The sequence below is a fragment of the Denticeps clupeoides genome, chromosome 13, assembly GCF_900700375.1.
Source record: "Denticeps clupeoides chromosome 13, fDenClu1.1, whole genome shotgun sequence".
In the NCBI taxonomy this organism is placed as follows: Eukaryota; Metazoa; Chordata; class Actinopteri; order Clupeiformes; family Denticipitidae; genus Denticeps; species Denticeps clupeoides.
Window position 1 is genome coordinate 7,995,557 of NC_041719.1, and position 15,873 is coordinate 8,011,429.

Sequence of the window (15,873 nt, forward strand, 5' to 3'; positions counted from 1 at the left end):
GTCATGGCTGCCCATTGCTCACCAAGGGTAATGGGTTAAAACCAGAGGACACGTTTCGTTGTGTGGCACCATGTACTGTGCAAACCCATTTAATCAACAACACGGACAGGAAGGAGTCTTAGTCTAGCTTCACTGGAATGAATATGAGACAAGTGACCTCAAGAGGGCGATGACCTGGTGTTATTTATATGACATGAATTCCTCAAATTGCATCACACGGCCAGTAATGACAATAAATAAAACTGAAAGATGAGCCCCCCCCACACACACACACACACAAGTCTCTCCACCCTCCCCCCTCGTCCCAAACGTTCTCAGGCCCTCGGATTGCTATGCAAATGAATCCAGCTGTCTGAAGACCCCAGTGTCAGCCCAGCCCCCACTTCCCCATTTGCCACAGGGGCGTGAGCTCAGCTGTCCCCTATGCTTTTTTTGGAAAGGAAAGCTCGACTGGCGACTCACACATTGCACCTGCTACCCAGGATGCATCACAACACAGACACACACCTTCTATTGTGAAATACACTCACAACACCATTTTTTATGGACATTTTAAATTGTAAATGTGCTCATTACAATATAGTTTTTAAATATTATTAAAAAAATCGTATCATATAAATAAAAACAAAAAAAAGAAACACTTGGCACCATTAGATGTGCAATATGAAAAAAGCTACCCACTGTGGGTCTCAGGTGTGGATGACTAATCATGTTGGAGAAAGACAAAGAGCAGGGGGAGGGGAGAAGCTCTCAATGGAGAGGGCCACCTGTCATTTCAGCCCTAGCTTGAAAGCCCACCCCCAGCTTTCACATGGGGGGCTTCTGCGCGCCGCAGAGGAAGAGTTGGATCAATAGGTGACGTCTTCAACGGCCACGGCCAACACAGACATCTGGGGTCTTAACTGGCAACCCCCCCCCCCCCAACTCATATGAACCATATATGGGTTTAAATGGGACGCAAAAAAAAAAAAAAAAACATGCCCATGACACAGGCCCACACAGAAGAATGTTTGAATTGCTTTTAATGAAGCATTTTCAGAGATAAATCCACACTGCGGAGTCAGACATCACATTTCACAGGTCAGGAAAGTGAGGGATTAACAAACTCTCACTTACCCCATAAGGGGGTGCAGACATTGAAATGAACAGCAAACATACACAAAAGTGGTTTCACGCTCCCTCACATCAGGAATTCTTCCACCTTCCACTGATTAGGGAAGCAACAGTGGCTTGATTGTTCAACCAGCATCTTTTTTTTTTCTTTTTATGTTTAACATTTCATAACGAAATATGAAATAAGCCTCATAATTGAAACAGATTAATTAGTCATACAAGGTGCATAACTGCATGGAAAGTTTCAAAATCTGGAAATGCTCAATAATGCCTCTGTGTGAATCATACTTATAGAAAACAGCAATCAGACCAACATATGCATCAAACCTTTGCAAATGTTGAACGTTGAGAGAATTTTTACATTTGTTTAATACAGTAAGCATGTAGTGTACACCTTAATGGCACAATCTGCCCCTATAAACCAGCAGCCAAAATATGACTGGAGCCAGGTCAATGACAAAAAATACCCTGATTAAATTTAAACAATCCATACTGTTAATGACATCAGATTGTACCATTAAGTCTCTATTGCAAAGACATTTAAGACCTTGTTCTAAATAAAAAAAGAGGGTGTGTTAAGAACACTAAACTCAATATACAATGAGACTTCTGATACAAATATAGTTTACGACTGAGTCGATGTATGTGCATGAACCAACAATCAGTCATTCGGTCAAAGTGATTCTGTTGGACTCTGCAATATTATAAATGGAACAGTATACATGAGCAATAGTGATTATAGGCCACACTAAAAGGTAGATGCTGGAATGAAGACTGGCTTCACCTCTAGGTAGAAAACACACAAACTGCATCCAGACATCTTGCACCTCAAACAAGAGACTTGGAGAAGTAAATAAGTCAAATGCATATGTCCAGTGCAAGATTTTTAGTGTCACAGAATATTTTGCTATTGTGTTTCAGTTTGGAAAAAGTTAGTACGGTTAAACCCGCTTAGGTTGTTGTTTTTCCCCCCATTGTTAAAAACATTAGTGTTATAGTTGTATGATTAAATTAAGAACATCTAGCACAGACTGTATAAACACACATAAAGGGTCAGACCGATCTTTTCAGGAAGAATCACTGTTAATACTTCATTAGTGGGTCGAACATATTAAAACAAGAAAAATGCTCTCTTTCCCCATCCTAACATAATCCAGATTCTTCAAATTCAGTTCCTCCAGGGATCAGCCAGATCACATGAACTTTCAGTCTGTAGAATTGAAGGCATGAGCAGAAACCAGGCCTAACATTTGCTGATTAATACCACACCTTCTGTCCTCTTCGGATAAAAAGTCAAAAGCTTGAGAGGTCAGAGCGCAGCGACGAAAGAAGCATGATGTACAGTTTCTGACAGCGTAACGGAGAAAACGTTAATACCAGCAGAGTGGAGCCGATTCAAAGAAACCGGCATTTCCCGGTGCACCAAGAGTCTGGCCTGTCTTAGTGTGCAGGCTGGAGAGCAGCTGCATAGTGGCAGAGGACGGCATGATCACAGAACTATGAGCAGAATGATGACCACAAACAGGATGGCCAACAGGACACCAATGGCACACCACTGACGCCGGTCTGCGTAGAGAAATGAAAATATTAATGCACTTTCATTACTATGTTATTTTCTACTAACTCCAGAAGTAAGGTTAAAAAAGGAAGATACAGAGAAAAGGAACTTTAGTTTTTAAAAATGTCACCTAAAAGGAAATAGTGACAGGATATCCTGAGGTCTGAGGGGTGGGGTGGGAAGGTTGAGATTTCACATGATTCTTATTCTCAGAGACGAGCCATTCCTACAGCGAGGCCGGGAGTCAGGCTTCCTGAGTTTATAAGATAAACCCTTATAAGGCGCTGCCACCCTTAAAAAAAGGCCCTGCCTTTCCTTCCGCTCCAGTCAGTAACCCTGACTGACTCCAGGAACTCACGCAGGAGGCACTGCTGGACAGGAAGACCTCTACAACTCCAATTCATGAGATTAAAAGAAAATGTGCCTTTTCTTAAAAAAGATGCATACATCAGCACCAACTGTAAAATGTAGTCCAAGAAGACATTTAAAGCTTGCAAGTTTTCAGTGAGTTTAATTCATGTATTGAAGTAATTAAATTTTTATGAGAATTTATATATTTTTATAATCAATACTGGTTAATATCAATGAATACCTATGTAATTCAATCTCCAAAACTCACCACTTGTCATGTGGGAGACTTTAGCCAGCTTCTTCATCACATTGTCTAGTCTGGACTGGGTGCTGTCCATCTCATGTGAGAAATCATCTAGCATACTGGAAACAGACAACACACAGGGCATTTTTACAGAAATACAGTTCTAGAGCAGAGGTGTCTCTCTTAGCGCAAAGAAAGATTTTATGTCTAGCGTGGCATAGTTATGTGTATTAAAAAAAAAAAAAAAAAAGGACTAAACCTTGCTGAAAGACTGGATTAGCAGAAGCACAGAACAATAATCTTATTCAAGGTGATTATTGGGTCACTTTGCCAAATATGTAAGACAATATGAGAAAAGTTGCAACACTCACACGGCCTGCTCGTCCAGCTCATGGCCAATCCTTTGGGACATGTTTTTCAAGACACCAATTGTCCCAGAGACAAGCTCTAGTTGTTCATCCTGCTGTTCAGCAATGAGCTGGAAAAAAAAAAACATTAATGCCTGAATCTACACGAGAACACTTTTTTTTATATCTATTAATAAGGCCTGTGATATGAAGCACTGATCACACACAAACTACAGATCCCATAATGCAGTGCTTCAAACGCTTCGTAAAAAATGTGTTTTTTTTTACTCTGCAGCTGAAACTTTTTCCACGTCGTCAGCACATGGGTTGAAAAGGCAGTTTGAAATTTGGTGCTTGAAATTCATCAATGGCAAAGTGCCCTTCGAAGGACATTCACTTTGTCAGTAATGTGCGCACTGCATTATGGGGGCCACACTTCAAATTGCAAGGCCATAATAAGAAATCTATATAAAGTTTACATTTATCAGACGCCCTTATCCAGAGCAACTTACAATCAGTAGTTACAGGGACAGTCCCCCCCTGGAGCATCTTAGGGTTAAGTGTCTTGCTCAGGGACACAATGGTAGAAAGCGGGATTTGAACCTGGGTCTTCTGGTTCACAAGCGAGTGTGTTACCCACTAGGCTACTACCACCCTACCAAAGTTATCTCACAGGATGTAGTCAGTGGGCCACAAGATTGACACAGGTGCTATAAATGATCAAAGTGTGTCATAAAGACAGTCCTCCAAGGTGTGCAACATGTGTACTGTATGACTCTATAGCCTAGATGAGCGATTCCCAATCCTGGTCCCTGAAGAACATATGCCAAAATGTTTTCACTTCAGTCCTACCTTAATTAGGCTCAGCTGTTACTTAATGGCCTAATAATGAGTGGGGCAGAATCTGAAAATATGTGGTTTGGAAACACTGGACTAGTTTACTTGCACAAAAAAAAAAAAAAAAAAAAACAGAACATATCCAGGAGGTGTGACAAGAACAATCTTCTTTTAAGAGGCAGAAGTGCCAGACATGGTTTTCCCAAGACTGTCTGAAGTCCATGAGGATATGGCTAAACACCTTACGGTCACCATGTGAGTAGGCCAGATTTTTAGGATTCTGAACTGGAACTACCTGCTGCTGGGTCTGTTGCTCATCAATGAACTGTGAGTTGGCTGTCTGCAACTCCTGATCCAGCCTGGTGTATCGGTCTCCTCCTGGTTGCCAAATTGGCCGCTGGGCACCACCATCCCCCAACAAAGCCTATGAGAGGAAGTATGGTGCTCAAAAAATGTGATTTACATTCAATATTATTTCCATATACCACACTGACAATCACATTCAAACATACAGAGTTCTCCATATGACTTGCTTTACATAATTGTGAAAGTAAGGCTACAATGTCGCGCAAACCTGACGACTTCTTTTCTCTGTTAGTGCTTGAGCCATTGGGGTAGACATGTGGTCTTTCATTTCCTGTGAAGAAATTCATATCTACATTAACATTAATAACGCACATTAACTTCCTAATTGGCTATGGAAACTGACATCTCACCTTGACAGTTTGCCTGGTGCTTGTGATGAAAGCTTTGCGTTTAGAAAGTTCTAAAACATCCAGATTAAACTTTTTGGGATTTGACTCAACAATACCTGTACACAACGTTAAGGCAAAACCCCATATGCCGTTTCAGTCCATTACAATGAAGTGTAATTTCAATAGACAAAAGGGATACTGATGGTTTCATCCAAATCTTCCAGGTCCCACTCAATAGATCTCAGGCTGTTCCTCAGCTCATTTGTTGTCCAGTCCACCTCCTCCTTTGAGGCACCACCAGGATCCTGCAGCAGTTCTGTCCATCTTTGATGAAGGCCTTGAGCAGTGTTGACAGCCTTCTGGACCTCCCTGAGCACAAACACAAAATCATTTAAGCCAATGTACACACTGCGCAGGGCCTTTTTAGCTGTTCAGGTGAAAAGTGACGAAAGAACGTGTTTCCGGCCACCACAATATCAGATACATGGAAACAGGAGAACAACTTCGACTCCATGACCAACCAAGTACAGAATCGACCTCAACAGCTTTGAAAATTTCTCAGAATTTCCATCCAGAGCATCCATTTTCAACCCAACCTGGTCCTCATAGATGTCCTGTAGACATCTTAAAAAGTGAAACGTTATCTGTGACAAAGTAGCAGCGTTATCTATTTAACTTGACGAGAACGAAATATAGGCTCTCTCAAATATACAGTGCTTGCGTATAAATACAAAACGCACTTCAGACCTACAAAAAAAAGCTGACTCGAGATAAAACTAAAAAGTAGATCTTGGGAACTACCTGCGATCACATTAATTACTTAGATATAAGCAGCTAAGTACGTAGATCACAATGGAGCAACTGCTGCTTTAAGATGTCGATTTGAACAAAGAGTCGATACTTAACACATAAGAGAAACAGAACTCTACGGACATCTCAAGCATAAGAAGAGAAATACGTGGCAAAGACGCTAGCAATAATATTAGCAGGGTTTACGGCTATCGTACCGCTACATTCATTGAGTAACATGCTAACAAACAAACGGCCAGCAAGCGTTATAAAGTGAAATAATCACCCTTTTACGACGAAAAACGGGTCTTCCATCGACATCTTGCTTCTTTTAGATGAAGATACGTGCCTGCAGAATCGTCATGCTCTAGGCCGGCGAGCAGGGGCGTCATCGGCTGGTGCCCGCTGTAAACAAAACCGCGGATTAAAGTCGGCGTTGCCGACGCCATTCCAACGAGGAACCACATCCGGGTCGGAGTTCGCGGAGCACCGCCCCCATCTCGGGTAAAGCGCTGACTCCCCCGTCGGCAATTTTAAAACGTTTAGAATTGGAGTGTAGAGAAAATAAAACGGGGAACCTTTCACCGCTGCTGTATTAAAAAAAAAAACATATACCGACCAGTCAAAAGAGCCCAGAATGCTCGACACAGGTCAGAAATATTACATTTCACACACACTTTATGAAGAAACATTTGACGAGGTGCAATCTTTAATTTTTTCTTTTTTACAATTCCCACTGTGGAACGAGGTTGCGTGTGAAGACGTGTTGTACTTTAAACGGCGTCTCCCGTCGGTGGTGCCGCTATTCCGTTCTCTGTCGTTAAATTATTGATGTTGCTTCCTCGATAACTTGATCCCCGCGTGTTTGCGAAGGCCATTACTACGCCGCAGTACGCTTCTCGGTTGGATCGTGTTTTGCTTTTAATACGTGGACTCCTCTGTGCATCCGTTACACAACACGCTGCCACATATCTGTAATAATGAAAACAAGCCGGCGTGGGGAAGGAGTCTCTTGGCACAAATCGTATCAAAAATGCGTTTGTTTATTTTCCCCCTTTGAATGAATGGTTTTACGGGGGAGGGAGGACATTACGTCATACCCACAACCCTCCCCGCCTTATTTTGTTTATGACCCACATTTAGCCTTTTGCTTCTGTCTCGGTTGGACGTTCCTTCGCACTCGAGAAGGAAACAGCAAAGCCGGGAAGCGCGAAGTGTGTGTGTGTGTGTGTGTGTGTGTGTATATACATATATATATATATATATCAAAACGTGGCTGTGGAAAGCTGCTCCCATCCCCCCGTCCTCCATTCACTAACATTTGCCCAGACGCCGCAATGGATTTTGCACAATGGTGTCATGTGACCTGACTGAAACAAACCATTACATCAGTCCAGGAAGTCGTTAAAGGGCCATGCACGTACGTAAAGCCACCGTCGATCACGTGTGTTGAAAAGCAGATTTGTGGTCGGCGTCGTATTATTCAACGCAATGTTAACGTGTTACTTCCCGCGTGCATTTCTTTCTATTTTAAATCGAATTCCTGTACCTTCTGGTAGGGTGCACGATAAAAAAATATTTAAAATAAAATGTAAATCTATATTTAAAATAATAATTAAAATGTATTTATTTTATTTGTTTCGCTATTTTTGCTTCGTGTCCGCGCCTTGAAAACAACCGTGGCTCTTTAAGCGTTTCTCTCACGTTTGTAGTTAAACGTCTCTAATCTTCATCCTCGTCGCCGATTGGCGCGTACGGATTTGGCGGGGCGCGCGTCCGAGGGGTTGTGGAAAAAAAAAGGCGGCCGCTCGGGATTGGCTGTAGTGGCCGTGACGTCAGGGTATATAAAGGCGTTATAAATAGCAACGCTCCCATTTCTCTGAGGGCTGTTGTTGGGTGAAAGAGCGGAACACGAGGTAAAAAAGAAATTGTTGGGGTTTTTTTTTTTAATTCCCCCCTCCCTCATTACCACCCAATTTACCAGAACGATGAATCCGTCGTGTTTACTATAGCGTCTGCTTTTTTTTTTTTAAGAAAAAAAAAAAAGAGTACGCCACAAATAACAACAGTATTAGCGGAGAAAGTGGGAGGAAATTTATTGTTGGAAATTTCCTCGTGGGGGTTTTCTTTCACTGTTCGGATTTTTCTCGAAGTTACTTCCCCCCTGTTAGCTGGAGATTACCAACGATCGTTCTTCTTCTTCTTTTTTTTTTTTTTTTTAACCATGGAGTACAAAGTGGAGGCGCATCGGATTATGAGCATTTCTTTGGGCAAGATTTATAACTCCCGTGTACAGCGAGGCGGTATAAAGCTCCACAAAAACCTCCTGGTGTCCCTGGTGCTCCGGAGCGCCAGACAGGTCTACCTGAGTGACTACTATGGCGGCGTGTGCTTCAGCGCCCAGCAGGTCGAAAGCAAAGAGTGGGAGCTGATGGACGCCGAGCAGAACAAACTTCGGCCGGCGGCCGAGGAGGGCCCGGCCCCCCAAAAAGACGCGGGGCTCGGCGACGCGACTCCGGTCGCGGACGAGCCGACGTCGCAACCCCAGGCCGACGGCGAGAGCCCAGCCGGCGCGCAGCAGCCCCCGGCGGAAGCCGACGCAGAGACGGGCGGAACTTCGCCCGCCGGACCCGCGGAGGACCAGACCGGCGGCGGCGGCCGTGCTCTTCCGGACGAGGCAGGGACGCCCGGCGCTCACTCGTGCCCGACCAGGAAGCGCGGCGCCGAGAAGTCGCATCACGCCTGCTCCCCGCAGAAGAGGACGAAGGTGACGCCGACGCCCGACTCTTCCGGCGCCGCCGAAGAGCCCGAGGAGATGGAAACGGGCAACGTGTCCAACCTCATCACCATTTTCGGCTCTAGTTTCTCGGGACTGCTGAGCAAGGACGACACGCCGCCCGCGTCCGAGGGGGAGGACGGCGACTCCGGGTCGGGACAGATCTGCTGCGACCAGATGCTGAAAAACCTCAACCCGTGGACTACGGCCATCGTGGCCTTTTAAGAAAGACTAAACCCGACCATTGACATTTAAGAAAAAATAAAAAATAAAATGCTCTTTTATCACACCTCTCTTCCGGGCGGCCCTCGGCCTGGCGCGCCGCTACACGTGGTGGGGCCGGGATGGGAGTTTCCCCGCGACGTGGACGTGCTGCCGAGCGCTTGTTCTGAGAACGTTTGCACCTTCTTCTCGTTGTAACTTTTTACCTCAGCGCGAAATCCCGAATATGAAGAGACGGACCTTTTTTTTTTTTTTTTTGTGTGTGTGTTTTGGTGTAAATAAGCGAGAGAGGGTTACAATATCAGCGGAGACGGCCACGTGGTGCTGACGCCCTGTGAAGAGGCGGGGCTGCGGTCCGCGCAATTTCCCACGTCTTTGTTTTATGAAGACCTGTATATTTGTACCTTGTATGATTGTGTAAAAAAGGTTTTCTTTTACTCCCAATGTTCTAAACTGAATGTGTAAAAATTTTTTTTTTTTTTGTATTTACAATCATATTTTACGTGGTGTGCACGTATTAAAACTTTTTGTTTTATGTGACGTTTTTGTGCTTTTTATTACACCACTTGCACTTTCACCCTCAAGGTTCCCCTAGGTACACAATAAGGTTAACTTGTGCTCTTTTGACACAATTGTGTAACCGAAAACCACCAGGGTTCAATATAAAGGGTGTTTGGAGAGGAGCCGGAGACTCAGCTGCTCCTTCTGAGAACCAGTTTTTACCGCGTGCCGTAAACCCGGGGCATTGTGCCCCGAGGTATGTCAGGTATGCAGTTCGCTCTGTTAAAAGTCGCACTCGTGCTATTCTTACGCTTGGCTGCAGTAACATGAACGGATGAGCCGGACGTTGCCTGGCAGTAAAAGGCCGCTTCCTTTTAAGTTTTAACGGCAACAACGTGAAGTTGGGATCGGGATCCCTGGTCCTGTGCAACATTTGCTTGAACAAGGCCGGTATTAATAGACCCGCTCCCTGGAAAAGGACCAGAAGGGCTGGCTAAAGCGGCTCTCGCCTTTCCACCAGGAGGAATGTGGGTCACCGAAATCCCAGGCCTCACAAGTCAGCTGACCTTACAAAGCTGGAGAGGGTCACCAGCCAGATTGAGCGGTTGCGCTTCGGCACATTGGTTACCTGTCTGGATACGTTTAAAGACACCTGGTTGATTAAGCCTCTCTGCTTTGAGCCAAAAAAATAGGCACGAACTAGTCGCAACGCGTGGGAATGCAGAGCCGGACTTCCAGAGGCAGCCGGCTATTCTTTTAGGATTCGCTGGCCTCTCCGCTGAGATTCCTGGAAGAGGATGGGGGGGAAGGGGGGTCCAGTTGCGAAACCGTTTCCTGATTATCCACAGCAGCAGAACATGTGTATGCCTGGAATGTTCAAGGAACAAAGAGGAAATGTTGATTCAATTAAATGTACCGCGATCCTACAACTAAAATAAGGCTTTGGGCCAAGAAGATTGTCAAAGACGTCACTTTATTCAATGAGCCAACTCTGCTTATAGAATTCCTCCACAAATACTCAGATGTAATGTGTGAATTGTCTTGCTGTCCTTTTCAGAGTAGTTTACCTTAATTTTACTAGACACTTTAGAGAACGGCTCTGCCAAGTTTGGTCACTTTGATCTGTCACCTGCTACAATGACAGCCTAAAGAAAGCAGCAGTCTGGAGAAGCAGCAGCAGCGAGAGCCCTTCTTTGTCGGACAGAAAATGGCTGTGTAAACACCCGTCCTAGGTGCATTCAAAGTGACGGCCTACTGAGCCATTTATCAAACCCTCCATTTATCTGCTCGCGCATGGGCCGCCCGGAGCTTTCTCTGCTCAGATGACGCTCACGTGCCTTAATAAACAAACGCCCCCAAGCCTGGAAGCATGTGATGCGAATGTGCGAATGAAAATCTACGCGCAGTAGTTCAACTCCGTTGCGCTCAGGCGACAGTCAATGAAGTCATTGTCCGTTCGGAATCGACACAATGGCCCTCAGATGAGAAAACCTATGAAACGTTATCAGTAAATCAATGTCTTCAGAGGTTATGTCTGTTGGAGCTCCCGTCGTTGGAGAGGTGGTCCCTTCGTCTTCATTTATCAATCTGTCCAGTGCGTCCTGTGGACCCTCTACCGACATCTAAATACGTCAGAGCTGCAGTCATATTATTCCGTCTTGGATGATTTACAAAAATATGAGGAAGGGTTTTTTTTTGGGGGGGGGGGTTTAAACAGTGAAAAGATACCATGTCGATGGAAGGTATACAACTTGTGTTACCCCCTCCTCCCCCAAACTGAGTCACAAAGACAACTGTGCTGCCTTTTAGAAAAAGGACTACAGAAGGAGACCTCACTCTGGCCCCTCCATTCATGCTTCTGACCCCCGCTGGAACCCAGACAAGCTAGAGTCTTTGTGTATCTTGGGAACTTGGGAGGACAGGAGAAGAGGGATGAGAGGGGGAAGGGCGGGGTGGTGGAACCGTAGGTGGAGAAAGGGGCGGGGGGGGGGGGGGGTCGTTTGGTGGGGGAGGGGTATCCTGGGAAAAATGCCAGCGTGGGATCGGTGACAGGGCTGGGCTTCCTGAAACAAGAGCAGGGAAAGAGGGTGGGAGGGAGGGGAGCTGGACGGTGATGGCTCGACGCACACACACACACACACACACACACACAAAAAAAGGACGACTTTAGGAAAAACGAGGTGAAAGGGACGCATTGAGCGTGCGTGGGGACGGATGAGTGGCGCATGCACGTCTTGCACGTTCAGGATGTGCGGACACGGAACATTTGGGCACCGCAGGAACTCATGTGGGCCGCTGCGCTCTCGGCACCAGAGCCCAGAGACATCCCTGGGGCTTTCAGCGGATCTCAGGTTTCCTGCCTGAGAGTCTGTCTGCGAGCGCCGGCTACAAGTTCAGACATGTTCACCATAAAAAAAAAAAAAAAGTACAGGAAGGGACTGAGAGAAACAGAGATTCTTATGAATGAGAGAGACAGAAAAAGTAATACATTTGGTGTACTTTGTGGTTTGCACAATCTGACATTTACCATTTCAATTGCATATTTTCAGATTAGCACTTCTCTTTATTCTATTTATTTAGATTTATATTTCCTCCTGAAAGTATTGGAGCAGCATTGCCAATTAGTTTGATTTAGCTGTGCAGTGAAGATCAAACAATGCAGAGAGAGTTCGGAGATTCACAGCTAGGTAGAACACAACATGTCAGAACATGTCATATTGTGGAGGGGATTGTGTATTTCTACCCTGAAAAGGAAATCAACGTACCTGTTCCAGCACCATGAAAGCAAACCAGGGCATAAGTCAGATTCACATTCTGATTCTAAAAAATGTTGTTTTGTAGTAAACTGGAAGATGACATTTTCTAAGTGCTGTTAGAACAATGCATGCCTAGAGCAACTTATCTCTCTAGCAACTCAGGAATGGTGAGTAGAAGATACCGATTTAAATGGCTGTGCTGGGGTCAGGGAGTTTGTTTTTTAACCCCTCCTTCCACCAACCAACCACATACACACACACACACACACACACTCTCCAACTCACCATGTATTTCACTGAACATGTTGCCAGTATTCTGTTACAGAGGGATGAACGTCTCACATAAAAGGCCATTTTTTACGGTTCTCAGAAGGGTGTGGACATTCTTGCGGAAGACATTTTTCCCCCTTGGACCTGGACACAAGCTTTGACTTGACGCTGCTTTTATTCCTCTTGGAGATCTCGGCGCATTTCGTCCAACAGAGGTGACTCATGTGCCCTTTGGAATGTGAGCCGTAGGTAGAGCCATTTCCGCCCGCCTTCCCCTCCATTCCTGCATCTGCACGCCCGCTTTTATTTTTAGCGTAATTCAACCCACATCTAATGATTTTCCGAGGCAGCCCTTCACACTGGGTGAAATTGGAGAAAGGGAGAGAGAGAGAGAGAGAGAAAAAACGAACACCTTTTCAGTTGGCGTGGCGGCGTCAGGGCCGACTCGGCCGCCTCGAACGCGAGGAGTAGCTGTTTTCCAGCCCAGAAGTTGCTAAGGAGACAAAACAAGCCCCGAGCCAGAGAGCACGACGTGACTCAGTAGCAGCGCAGCACGGCATACATACTTTACAACTTATCTCATCCACCCTGCCTTTAAATATTTAAAAGCCTCGCAACAGCGATGTCATCGCAACATCAGACTACGTTACCGTGCAGAATACTATTTATCTTTATCAGAATTGGGCGGAGAAAATCGAACGTGGTGTCAAAGCGCTTTGTAACGCCGTGGTAACCGGAGCTTCGCCCATCCTGCTGTCACATTACTCCACCTTTTGGTTTGGGTGCTGTGTGCCACATGGAAGCTAAAGAAAACAAAGAAAAGTGAACCGCCGCCTCTCCTAAACTGTTACTGGATAACGGCTTTCATCACGAAGCTGATTAACGAACTCCGTGAGGTGGCGTGAGATGGTATATGTGACGGAGACAACTGTATTCCCGTAACTGGACAATACAACAGCGTTTCACAAGCACCAGGCCATGCATATTCCCACCATAAATTAAGATAAGATATGCTAATTTTCTGCCAGTGATTTCTTTCCCTGTTTTATAGCATTACATTTGAAGCATTTATCAGACGCCCTTATCCAGAGCGACTTACAATCAGTAGTTACAGGGGACAGTCCCCCCCTGGAGCAACTTAGGGTTAAGTGTCTTGCTCAGGGACACGATGGTAGTAAGTGGGATTTGAACCTGGGTCTTCTGGTTCACAGGCGAGTGTGTTACCCACTAGGCTACTACCACCCACTGCGAGCCAGTACAAGTTCAGAATATGTATTTACTGAACTTTATGTCAATGGAACATCATGGTCGGTGAAGCTGGTAACTCCTGTTCCCGCTGGACCCATGTCAGAAGGTTACCAGTGATGATGCTGGGTCAGCTGGGGATAGACTATGTGGTCGACTTTACTGTGTTAAGCACCATAAAAGGACAGCATGTGTTCTGCGTGCTGATTGGTCAGTTTCTTCCAGTCAAGGGAAAGCAAAATGGTTTAAATCAGAAGAAAAACGAAATTATCGCGTCAAGCCGATGGAGCCAACGTGAGATCAAAGTTCCCGGCCACCCTGTTTGTGTTGTTGTGTTTCTTTTTTTAATTCTGTAGATGATTTTCATTAGACCTCATCATAATTGGCTGAAAGCCTTTATCCGTGTTCCCCACGTATTGAGGCAGGGGGTCAGGGGGTCGTTGTTGAGCGTTGTGAGCCGGATTAGCCTGACCACTGCATGCCGCATGCCACCCATCAGATGCCCGAAGACACTGACATCTTCCAGAGAGTGAGAAAAATACACTGACAAGGAAAAATCTGCTCCTGCTTAAGAGATCCTGGACCTCCTGCTGGGTCCACAGACGAGAGATTACCATTTATATGTTTCCTCATCACAACCAAGAACACACACTGACCAGAAACATTATAGAGATCCTGAATCATGGCCACAGTGTGAAGAAAAATGTCATTTCTCCTTTCAAGGGGTCGTCAACAAGGCGGCATCGGCCAGACAAATTGGGCGGCGGGAGGGAGAACGTCAAATTAATAACACATGAGAGCAACACGAGGACAGGAAACAAAGGGGTGGAGGAGCGTCGCCTATCTGGAGGTTACGGCAGCCAGGCTGGGCTGGGGGGCTGGGGGTGACAGATGCTCTCCCAGCGTGACTCCAGTGAATCTGTGCTACGGCGGGAGGGGGGGAGGGGCGCCGCCCCGTTTGACACCGGCGTCCATGTAGTCTGGCGACCAGGGCTGCGAGCAGGGCGCGTTAGTTTGTTTGTGCCAGTTAGTGCGCGGCGTCGCGCGTAAACAGACTCCGGCCGGCCGGCCGGGCAGGGGGTGTGGTGTCGTGTTTACGCGTGTGTGCGATGGCGGTAGCGGCTGTTGGTGTCACAGTGACACCTCCAGGCTACGTCTGCGCCTGACCAGACCTCCTTGGGTGTAAATGTCAGCCTGAATTTGTTACATCCTGGTCACCCACCGTAAGAGCGATTGACTGAGTGTGTGTGTGTGTGTGTGTGTGTGTGTGTGTTTGTATGCACATTAATGGTCGCACAGACAGATGAATTCTCTCACACAGACCAAACTCTCCACTCTCCGTCCACATTCACACAACCTGCGCACACACACAGACAAGCGCACATTACAAGGCTTACATGCTGTAATAAGCCCCCTGGCCTTACAGCCCTTTGTTCGGACTCTCTCACATGCCGGGGCTTTCCTCCCCACTGACCGGATCGGCCTCCAGCCACAACAACCCCACAGACAGACGTAGCAGAGGGGCCAAAGGACCCGGGGTCACCCGGGCAGGCTCCTATTTACCCTGAGACCTGAGACTGATGCATTCAGATACAGGACCTGCTGGATGTTGCTTCACGTTAGAGAGGTTGTTATGGTCATGGTAAGATTGAATGTAGTTAGTGTGTAGAACAGGGAAGGGACGCGGTTTAGGAGACACACCGGGATGCTTCCCCTGCTTTGTGTTGGCTTCAGCTACTGCTGATGTGTGCGTAATCCCCTACATCCTGCCGACGCTTCTCCCCATTCATCATCCGCAGACACATTGCTCCCCCCTTCCCATCCCCCGAGGTCCTCTACATCTCTCTCTCTCTCTCCTCTTCCTCTCTCTGATTTTCTCCCTGACACACACACACACACACAGACAATATCCCATGTCCCTCCCTCTCTCTCATCCCTTGTTATCTCTCACACCCTCTCCACGCGTCTCACCCTCCCCTCTCTTCCTGTGGGTCAGCTGGTAGCTGCGAGGACAGCCTGTCCTATATTGGCCATCGCCGATGTTATATAACAGCTGTAACAGAGTGGGCTGAGATCAGGGGAGAGACACAACATGTGATTGATGGCGGGGTATATTGCTCTCCTCCCCATTCGGCTCTGACCAGACCTCGTACGTGTCCCACACGCGCG

At 46.3% G+C, this 15,873-nt stretch overlaps 2 protein-coding genes across 2 annotated transcripts; one reads left to right on the forward strand and one right to left on the reverse strand.

Annotated features, from left to right (window-relative positions):
* Nucleotides 1-1,005: 1,005 nt before the first annotated feature.
* Nucleotides 1,006-6,424, reverse strand: stx6 (syntaxin 6). The gene is made up of 8 exons (XM_029001633.1): nt 6,221-6,424; nt 5,345-5,514; nt 5,167-5,261; nt 5,025-5,087; nt 4,746-4,874; nt 3,638-3,744; nt 3,291-3,385; nt 1,006-2,679 (listed from the first exon to the last, which is right to left on the reverse strand). Exons 1-8 carry the CDS (start codon nt 6,253-6,255, stop codon nt 2,603-2,605), a joined length of 771 nt encoding a protein of 256 aa, XP_028857466.1. The 5' UTR covers nt 6,256-6,424; the 3' UTR covers nt 1,006-2,602.
* An 894-nt stretch (nt 6,425-7,318) lies between these two features.
* Nucleotides 7,319-9,472, forward strand: ier5 (immediate early response 5). Its single transcript, XM_029001632.1, has one exon. It carries the CDS (start codon nt 8,159-8,161, stop codon nt 8,933-8,935), a length of 777 nt encoding a protein of 258 aa, XP_028857465.1. The 5' UTR covers nt 7,319-8,158; the 3' UTR covers nt 8,936-9,472.
* Nucleotides 9,473-15,873: the final 6,401 nt, after the last annotated feature.

Excerpts from the sequence above, each read along its gene's own strand:
- stx6 (XM_029001633.1), bottom strand. The coding sequence starts at position 6,255 with ATGTCGATGGAAGACCCGTTTTTCGTCGTAAAAGG. Across the intron at positions 5,262-5,344 it reads AGATTTGGATGAAACCATCA|GTATTGTTGAGTCAAATCCC; the intron begins GTATCCCTTTTG and ends CGTTGTGTACAG. Across the intron at positions 2,680-3,290 it reads AGTCTCCCACATGACAAGTG|ACCGGCGTCAGTGGTGTGCC; the intron begins GTGAGTTTTGGA and ends TTCTCTACGCAG.
- ier5 (XM_029001632.1), top strand. The coding sequence starts at position 8,159 with ATGGAGTACAAAGTGGAGGCGCATCGGATTATGAGCATTTCTTTGGGC.